General features: G+C 42.0%; 1 protein-coding gene across 3 annotated transcripts; it reads right to left on the reverse strand.

The window, feature by feature from the left end:
- Positions 1-2,003: 2,003 nt before the first annotated feature.
- On the reverse strand, positions 2,004-9,372 carry LOC115195635 (uncharacterized). Of its 3 annotated transcripts, XM_029755707.1 has the most exons (17): positions 9,153-9,372; positions 8,512-8,633; positions 8,239-8,374; positions 6,620-6,707; positions 6,437-6,517; positions 6,166-6,303; positions 5,824-5,869; positions 5,644-5,722; positions 5,312-5,417; positions 4,755-4,950; positions 4,549-4,582; positions 4,350-4,453; positions 3,859-3,883; positions 3,639-3,746; positions 2,962-3,090; positions 2,675-2,798; positions 2,004-2,400 (listed from the first exon to the last, which is right to left on the reverse strand). In XM_029755707.1, the coding sequence occupies exons 1-17, from the start codon at positions 9,176-9,178 to the stop codon at positions 2,227-2,229; spliced, it is 1,716 nt and encodes a 571-aa protein (XP_029611567.1). In that variant the 5' UTR covers positions 9,179-9,372; the 3' UTR covers positions 2,004-2,226. The 3 variants fall into 3 exon arrangements, with proteins under 3 accessions (XP_029611567.1, XP_029611568.1, XP_029611569.1); XM_029755708.1 differs by lacking the exon at positions 6,620-6,707 and having other exon boundaries at positions 6,437-6,533; XM_029755709.1 differs by having other exon boundaries at positions 2,347-2,798.
- Between the last annotated feature and the right edge of the window lie 709 nt (positions 9,373-10,081).

Raw genomic sequence — 10,081 nt, forward strand, 5'->3', positions numbered from 1 at the left:
TGATCATGTTTCTTGAGATGTTTTTACAACTTGGAATCCACCTGTGGTCAATTCAATTGATTGGACATTATTTGGAAAGGCACACACCGGTCTATATAAGGTCCCACAGTTGACAGTGCATGTCCGAGCAAAAACCAAGCCATGAGGTTGAAGGAATTGTCTGTAAGGCTCAGAGACAGGATTGTGTCAAGGCACAGAAGGTCCCCAAGAACACAGTGGCCTCCATCATTCTTAAATGGAAGAAGTTTGGAACCACCAAGACTCTTCCTAGAGCTGGCCGCACGGCCAAACTGAGCAATCGGGGAGAAGGGCCTTGATCAGGAAGGTGACCAAGAACCTGATGGTCACTCTGAAAGAGCTCTAGAGTTCCTCTGTGGAGATGGGAGAACCTTCCAGAAGGACAACCATCTCTGCAGCACTCCACCAATCAGGCCTTTACGTTAGAGTGGCCAGACGGAAGCCACTCCTCAGTAAAAGGCACATGACTGCCTGCTTGGCGTTTGCCAAAAGTCACCTAAAGGCTCTCAGACCATGAGAAACAAGATTCTCTGGTCTGATGAAACCAAGATTGAACTCTTCGGCCTGAATGCCAAGCGTCACTTCTGGAGGAAACCTGGCACCATCCCTACGGTGAAGCATGGGGGTGGTAGCATCATGCTGTGGGGATGTTTTTCAGCAACCTGTTTTTGCTTTGTCATTATGGGGTATTGTGTGTAGATTGAGGGGAAAAAAAAGATTTAATCAATTTTAGAACAAGGCCGTAACCTAACAAAATCTGGAAAAAGTCATGGGGTCTGAAAATTTTCCGAAGGCACTGTACATGTAGAATATTTGACAAAAATAATTGTGAAAGTGTTTAGAAAATCAGGCTGATGTGGAGACTGCTTACAAGACTGTATTTCACCATTGCTTTCCCTTAGTTAAACCACGTAAGAGAGCAGCAGAAGGGTTCTGGAAACATTGGTTTACAACCGGTCTCAAAAAATCCTAAGTATAAAGTTGTATAAAAAGTTCTGCAAATTACAAAAAGTATAAGAACACATTTACTCACCTACTTCAGATATCCACAAAAATAGATTCTTATACCACCTAAAATCACATTCCTATATTAACAACAATACTTTAATCATTTTTCATGTCCAACGTTATGGATGGAGACTTGATACCTGTAGTGTAAGTAGTTTTAAAGTTACAGCATTTCCTTTAAACTTTTTGATGACATCACAAAATAAAAACCAATATGACAGTTTTCTACAGCTCATTTCTGACCATTGCCCGCGCCCTTATGTTAGAAATATTGTTCCAGTATTCGCTTTTTGAACGTGTTAGCATTTCGGCGGGAAGACTGTTAAGACATTTCTTTGGTTTGGGATTAAAGAGTTTATGTAATGTATTATTGTTGTGACTGCTTTAAATAAAAGTACCATGTATGTAAAATGTGTATGCAAAATGTACACATATACATATATATAGCAGAAAAGCTGTAAAAAATAAAAGATATTTGTCCTCCGAAGAGGGGGGGTGGTGGAAGGGTTAATAAAAAAATACATTCCTTTGGTTAATACTGGAGGATTTTGGAGAGAGAGATCTCTGGATTTCCTCTCCTTTAATTTACGACAGGGTGCAAGCTGTCAAACCGGCCCAGTTCCCTCCTCCCCTCTTCTGTGGATGAGAGGTCTGGTTACTGTCAACCATTGCCAAGCTGATCTGACCCATTGGATCCTCACATGACAGTCATGACAACTGTTTGTTTATTTTTTGGTGTTTGCTGATCGGTTCATTTGTACATTTATAATTAGTAGGTTTTGTTATGTTTTAACAAACCTTTTTATTTTTGTACTATGTATTGTATAGCGTTTTTTGTGGTGTGGTTTTTATAGAAACCCTTGGGGTTCCAACACCTGTATACCGTTTATGTATTTATTTTTATCTGTATTGTTGTTTATCACTTATTTTCGTTGGTGCAAATAAATTAAACCTTAAACCATGCCCGATGGGGCTTCACAATAGTGTAATATTCAAAAACATTAAAAACCGCATTTAGAGAGAAACTAAATGTTAAGGTGTTTTATTGACAGAACCAGCAAACATATTTCATGAAGCCTTTTCCTGAGCCCTCAACATCAGCTATCCCACCAAGAGCCCAGGCTTCTCAGTCCAAGGCCCACATTGTAGACAGGCAGTGAAGTAAAGAGACCACCAACGCATGTAGGCGGATCCCTTTTTTTAGGAGGAGGATTCCGTGGTGGGGAAGGGCAGCTTCAGGTACTGGTACCACTGTTTGAGTTGCCGCGGCAACAGCAGCAGGACTTTCTCGGTGAGGAAGAGCAGTGCTTCCTGCATGGCTGGTTGAAGCAGCTGATTGGCTGGCATGGAGAGGACCAGGAGACAGAATTTCTCCTTCAGAGGTAGATGAGAGGCCGGGTCATGTTCATTAGGCCCCAAATGGGGGGAAAAAAACAGACAAACAGGGTGCTTCTTGTCCAGTAAGAACCGCTTGTTCTGAGTTTCCGGTACAAAACATTTTACTACGGTATGCACTAATGAATACAACCCAGGTTGAGTATGTTTCTGTGTCTTCTAGGAAGGGGGAACATTTCAAAATGTTGTAGTTATAAATGCAATGCATAGATCGGACACAAGTGCCTATTCTCTATGAGAAAGACTTCCATACCTTGGAGTAGGGGACCCTTTTGTTGGAAAAGCTTTGAAACGCTGAGATCTTCTGCAGTATGCTCTTATATTTGGGGTCTCTGTCTCCGGACAGTTCTGTGGCCTCACTCTGCAGTGTTGCAAACCTGTTTATACATGATTAACATTTATTTTGTTCCATTTATAATTCTATAACATTTTCTTACAGGAAGTGAAGACGAAGAAAAGCAGTCAAGGAGTTTCAAGCAACTTGAAATGGTTGAGCTACACCACATGATGTTTGTATGAGAGAAGAGAGAAGGGGCCTACCAGAGACCAGTAGTGGATTTGGGCTCCTTCAGCTCACTCTTCAGAGAGGCAAGGAGCGAAGACAGACCAGCATCGGTCTTGGAAGCCATTAGAGCATCGAAAAGAGTTCTCATCCTCCCCTCACGGTTCCTAAGGACAGAGAATGGGACTACAATAAGTCGCTGAGTAGGGCATTTTGACGACAAAGTATCACTTTTTGGTCATCCTTTTTTGTTGTTTTCAAATTGGTTGTGTTTCTACTTCCTGTCATTGCCATAGGGGACAGAGAACTAACAGACTGTGCCTTTAATGGTTTCCTATTCATATACCCTCTATGTCAACAGGTGTGGTACTGTGTGGCTCAGTCAGTAGAGCATGGCACTTGTAACACCAAAGGTTGTGGGTATCGATTCCTTCATGACTAAGTTGCTTTGGATAAAAGCGCCCGCTGAATGGCATGTATTATATTAACAGGAACGTCATCCAGAACAAATGATCCTCTATAAAAACGACCTGACTGTGACATGTAGATACTTCAAGTTTAAACTTTATTTGTCCCAGAGGGCATATGGTTTTGGCAGCAGAGAGGTATAAAAACAACATTGAACATATAAAATCCACACGGATCACAATGTATAATTCTAATGAATACAATGAGCTAGTACATCAAGTCATAGAGCTGACAGTGTCCTCCTCACTTTTTCTTTTCAAACACTCCTGACTTGATCTGGATGTTTAAAACCTTCTTCACATTCAGGTATTGGACCTTGGCTCTCTCCAGCTTGACTGACTGGTCTACTCTAGGCCTAGGTGAGGGAATGAAAAGAGCAGCTTAATCTTTACATCTCAACTATGTGAATAAATTATCCATTTTACATACAGATATCAATACATTTTGTTGGTTTGTTTCACACTCACTTGACCGTTTTCTTCTCTAGGGATGCTGTCGGGAAAGGAAAACAACAGGTGACTATAGAAGCAAAACGTGAGAGATACTGTATTCACAACAGTGAATGGATTTATCTTTGTAGAACACATTGTAAAAATACTATGGCTAAAACGAAAGCCTTGCCATTCCCAAAACAAACATATAATTTTGCCATTTCAAGGGATTTGTACTGAAGTGATGTGTTTGGCAAAGGGTGGCACGTAGTTGGTGAGGCACACAAATGCCACAACCCATCAGGAATTCATGCTGTGGCAGAATCCAAAACCCACAAGCCACAATGTAACCAGGGTGACACTGCACATGGAGTCTAGTCTCACTATGATACTGTTGGCTGCATGTATTTCCTGTGCCTTAGGGCATAAATCACATCAATAAGTGTTACAAGGCCACAATGGCTGTGTCTGCTAAGTGGGAACATGGCACATCATTGTTGTGTTTGTGTGGTATTGTATAGACTGACTGTTCTCATCCAGCAGCAGTAGTAGCCATGGGGGTATGTCTCCATCGCCGTCTGGCTCTCTCTGGCCAACCTTACGCCTGGGCCCAGACTGCAGAGCTTTATATCTGTGATTATAGACCAGAAATGTACTACAGTATGGGAGGGATAGATCTGCAATAGCTGATGTTGTCATGTCAAGTATTATTCGTCATTCTCTTACCCTGTGGTTCGGATGGTGGTTATCTTTGAGGGCTCTGAAATTCACAAGAGTAAGTTTAATGATCGACACACACTCAAAGCTATTCGGATATCGCAATTCACGTATGAAGGTATGAAGGTGTGTAGGTGAGGTTGGAAACCAAAGGAGGGCTTGTATGAAAACACCACCACAAAACAATATACTGTATATAGAAAACAGACTGTCACCTGCGGCATCCTGGTGACCGATGAAGGTGTCCCACACGTCAGGGGTGCCACTGTGACAGTCATCGGGGGCCAGAGACACCAGACGTCCGGTGGCATTCACTGGAGGGTTGTAGTAGCTGTGTGACTGCTTCAGGATGATGTTGGTCTTCTCTGTGTCCTTCATGATGACGTTCACATAGCTGCTGTTGAGAGGAACCTGGAATACAGGCTGTCAGTATTAAATCACCAATCAATCAAATGTATTTCATAAAGCCCTTTTTACATCAACAGTTGTCACAATGTGCTTTACAGATACCCAGCCTAAAACACCAAAGTGCAAGCAATGCAGAGGCAGAAGCACAGTGGCTTGGAAAAACTCCCTATATTAACAATACAACATACAGTAATAATAGATAGGGTTGCAAAATTCCAGGAATTTTCAATAAATTCCCTGGTCTTCCAGAAATCCTGGGATTTTGTAAAAACCAGGGAACTTATTGAAAGTTACAACCCTAATAATACATCACACACACGTTGTTGTTTATTTAGTTGTTTTTGTTGTACTAGCTGAGTCTCACCAGTGTCTTCAGGTCTTTGTTTCTCATGTGAGAGATGCCGCACAGGACCATGTAGATCCACTGCAGTTTCTCTGAGAACAGCTTCTGCTTCCTGTACTGTATCCTCCTATGAAGAGAGCAGGGAAATACAACATACTGTATGTCAAGCAGGGGAAAAGGCCAACAGAAAGTCCCAGACAGAACTATGAGGAACATTTCTTATCAATAAGAAAAATCCACCATTGCATGGGAGTATGAGCGATAGAACTGCAGCAAGCTATGTGTTGTAGCAGTATTGGGTTTGATTTCAAACTTTACTCAGAAGAAATAAACCGGGACAGTGCACAACATACTGTAGGTTCTCCTCTTCCTCTGGGTCCAGTGCCTGTTGGTTCATGGTCATGGGGGTTGGTGGCACAGTCTCTTTATCAGCTGAAGAGAAAGAAGGATCAGAGTGCACGGACGGGGCGAACATAGTAGAATGTAGTAGTAGCATTGTAATTCATTCATGCATTGTGCTTTAGGTGACCAACCTGACACGGCTCGGTGACATGGTATCATTAGCGATGGCTGTTTATCCTTTACAATGAGAACATAGTAGAGACAACATGTATTCTTCCTGTTACAGCAAGTGGTCCTAACATTCTATACAGTTCAAGGAGAATGAGGTTTTCAACAGTGAATAGAACCCTCAGGCTGGAATTCATCGGCGGAAGTCTAGAACAATCACATCTCAGTGCCATAATAATGCTCCGCAACAATTCTAATAACTAAAGGGCAACTAAACAAAAGCACATTTTGAAGTTAATCAGAATATACCTTTTTTTTTTTTAAACTGGGTTTCTCCTGAGTTCTGTTTTCCCGCAGTGCATTACCTGGTCCCTGAGGTAACATATGAGGGGGCGTCCAGCGTGGAGAGCACGTCTAATGGAGGCCATCTCCCTCACGCAGTGCTTCAGCTGGAGGAAGCCATCCAGGGTCTGGCTCTCCATTGGAGGGGCTGTGACATTCTCCTAAAGAGTGTTGAAATATATACTATTCAAATATCAAATACATGAATGTGATAATGAAGAAGGATTTACTGCATGATAATGAATTATATGTTTGGTCATAATTCTATAGTTAAGTCCCTCCCCCCTTTCTCACCTTTTTAGCCTTCTCCTGAGAGAATTTGCTGGAGATCACTCCACCTTCTGACTTTTTGCCAAACTTCTTGTCCCAGTGTGTCTGCCATAGAATGACTCTAAGTGAGGACCAGTCATTTTAAACAACACAATGAGTTGATTATGTGTGTGTGTCCGTGAATATGGATGTGTGTGGGTGTGTCACCTTCAGTGACTCCTGATCCTCTGATGTTAACCAGGTTGAGAAGAGATCAACGTTGTCAGAGTAAAGCATTCCCACTGTTTTGTATGGTCTATCCAAGGGACAAGGCATTGCTTTAAGTTGAACGTTTAAACACACACACACACACACACACTCACCATCACAGTTGAAATGAATTACATTTCATTCATATTATACAGTGCCTTCAGAAAGTATTCAGACCCCTTGACTTTTTCCACATTTTGTTACGTTACAGCCTTATTCTAAAATGGATTAAATAAATAAAAATCCTCAGCAATCTACGCACAATACTCCATAATGACAAAGCAAAAACTGGTCGAAGGAATTGTCCGTAGAGCTCCGAGACAGGATTGTGTTGAGCCACAGATCTGGGGAAGGGTACCAAAACATTTCTGCAACATTGAAGGTCCCCAAGAACACAGTGGCCTCCATCATTCTTAAATGGAAGAAGTTTGGAACCACCAAGACTCTTCCTAGAGCTGGCCGCACGGCCAAACTGAGCAATCGGGGAGAAGGGCCTTGGTCAGGGAGGTGACCAAGAACCCAATGGTCACTCTGAAAGAGCTCTAGAGTTCCTCTGTGGAGATGGGAGAACCTTCCAGAAGGACAACCATCTCTGCAGCACTCTACCAATCAGGCCTTTACGGTAGAGTGGCCAGACGGAAGCCACTCCTCAGTAAAAGGCACATGACAGCCCGCTTGGCGTTTGCCAAAAGGCACCTAAAGGCTCTCAGACCATGAGAAACAAGATTCTCTGGTCTGATGAAACCAAGATTGAACTCTTCGGCCTGAATGCCAAGCGTCACTTCTGGAGGAAACCTGGCACCATCCCTACGGTGAAGCATGGAGGTGGTAGCATCATGCTGTGGGGATGTTTTTCAGGAGCAGGGACTGGGAGACTAGTCAGGAACGAGGGAAAGATGAACGGAGCAAAGTACAGAGAGATCCTTGATGAAAACCTGCTCCAGAGTGCTCAGGACCTCAGACTGGGGTGAACGTTCACGTTCCAACAGGACAACGACCCTAAGCACACAGCCAAGACAACGCAGGAGTGGCTTCGGGACAAGTCACTGAATGTCCTTGAGTGGCCCAGTCAGAACCCGGACTTGAACTCAATCTAACATTTCTGGAGAGACCTGAAAAATAGCTGTGCAGCAACGCTCTCCAGCCAACCTGACAGAGCTTGAGAGGATCTGCAGAGAAGAATGGCAGAAACTCCCCAAATACAGGTGTGCCAAGCTGCAGCGTCATAGCCAAGAAGACTCAAGGCTGTAATCGCTGCCAAAGGTGCTTCAACAAAGTACTGAGTAAAGGGTCTGAACACTTATGTAAATGTGATATTTCAGTTTTTTATATTTAATAAATTAGCAAAAATGTCAACAATAAAAAAAAGTTTTTCTTTGTCATTATGGGGTTATTGCATGTAGATTGATGAGGGGAAAAAATGATTTAATCAATTTTAGAATAAGGCCGTAACCTAACAAAATTTGGAAAAAGTCAAGAGGTCTGAATACTTTCAGAAGGCACTGAACTTGAACAAAGTGTAGGAAATGGTCAAGGATATAATATGTCTATATTTGTCTTTGTATTATGTTTCATACTTGTTAAGAGGGGAGAAAAAGCCTTTTTTGAGCATCTCCTGTCTCCTGTCATAGTTCTTCTTGGCCTGGCCATTTTGTATGAGGACATACTTTGTGTCACTGCGGGTGACAACCTTCTCAGGTAAGTAGCTGTGCTCTTGGAAAACACAAAGCAAAATGTGGTAACAGTCAGTAATTCATTGCATGAATTCAAATTTCATCCACTAACTCCAGTGGCTTTTCATGAAGTATTGTGACACATTGTACAGTAGCCTAGTAGGGCCATTCGCTCACCTTTTTTGAAGTCAATGGTAGTAAACTTGTGCTTGATGTAAGTGATGAGCTCTTGGTCTCTCTCAATAAGAGCAGCTATTCTCCTGATTTCTCCAGCCATGAGGACGGAGGGGGACAGTAGGCTGGTTGACAAATGAAGGTAGTAATGTATGTATTTATATTGCAAATCAGTGGTCATTTCTACTTGTTCCATTTCTAGTGTGTGTACATGCAAGTCTTGGAAAGAAAAACATATATATGCTGTATTACTTCAATAAACGCAATCTCAAATAGCTGCCTGTCCTTTTTAAAAGCCGGCCAACAGCACACATTTCTGCTAATAAAATCCTATTTCAAATAAAGGTTGGGCCTACATTAACTGTTTACAAGAGTACCACGAGTCATTAAATACGAGTCTTGTAACATGAATCTATATTTGTGAATTATTATTTGTGCTCAAATAATTGTGTAGGCATAAACAGTAATAAAAGGTAGCCTTATGGTCATTTTTTGCATCCTCAATCAGCATTAAATATTTTTGATGCACCTGGCCAAAAACTTTGGCCACGCTCTTCACACGTCAATTACATTACATGAGGTGGAAATTAAATAGGCCTGCAAACATAAGTTTGCGACAAAAATAAACTTTAGGAAAATCCTACCGTTTGGCAAGCGTGTTGATAGTCATCTGTTAGCTTTTTGGAAGGAACGTAAACAACGTTCTTTACATTCACCGCGTCACAAAGCGTGTTCTGTAATTTAGATTATATTTGGATTATCAAGCGGTGAACGCGCGCCACTCCTTCCCTCATTAATTTGACCTACAATGAAAGAAAAGTTTTCCAATTGCATTTTCCAGATGAATGTGTCAGTGTTACTCTTAAAAATATTAAGTGGGTGCATGGACAAATTGAAAAATAGCCCATGATATGACACTGTCCCTAAATTGGCATGGTAAAATGATGAATAGAATTTTCATTTTCAGTGGAAATGAGTAGTATTCCAACAATGTCCAGCAGGGGGAGCAAAATTAAATGCAAAGATTGTCAGTAAATTGGACTGTGAGGTTTATGTCCTGGCCGAAGTTTTACACTTGAGAGTTGCTCAAATATACATCAAATCACACACCGCAAAAAAGTGGAACACTTTATATGTTGTCACTTAGGACATTCTTTCTGTCATTTAATGAGTCTGTCAAACTAGGTCCAAGGTAGCTAACTACATACAGACCAATGTAGGTTACTGCAGCCCAAGGTAGACTAATGTAACCCAAGGTACATCACTGCATCTACTGCAGACCTTTTCAATTAGTCTGACTCTTCTTCTGGATTCTTTGAGGCTATATCTTGTATTGACACCTCTGCTGGCCTAACCAAAGAAATGACCTTTGTCGTGGAGACTGATAAACAGTAAAAGACAAGTCATTCAATCATGTCACATTATGAAGCCATGATGCTCTCTGTATACTCTTCTGTACGGTACCGAGGGGTCTTACGAGGACAGCCACACATTGAGACAGCCCGGTTCTGTTTTTTCGTTTAGGAGCTCAGGGACGGACCTCTGGGCTAGAGGCCCCGTGGAGGGAGGGGGG

This window comes from Salmo trutta, chromosome 6 (genome assembly GCF_901001165.1).
Source record: "Salmo trutta chromosome 6, fSalTru1.1, whole genome shotgun sequence".
Lineage (NCBI taxonomy): Eukaryota > Metazoa > Chordata > Actinopteri > Salmoniformes > Salmonidae > Salmo > Salmo trutta.

Excerpts from the sequence above, each read along its gene's own strand:
- LOC115195635 (XM_029755707.1), bottom strand. The coding sequence starts at position 9,178 with ATGACTATCAACACGCTTGCCAAACG. Across the intron at positions 5,870-6,165 it reads TATGTTACCTCAGGGACCAG|GATAAACAGCCATCGCTAAT; the intron begins GTAATGCACTGC and ends CTCATTGTAAAG. Across the intron at positions 3,747-3,858 it reads CTAGAGAAGAAAACGGTCAA|GCCTAGAGTAGACCAGTCAG; the intron begins GTGAGTGTGAAA and ends TCCCTCACCTAG.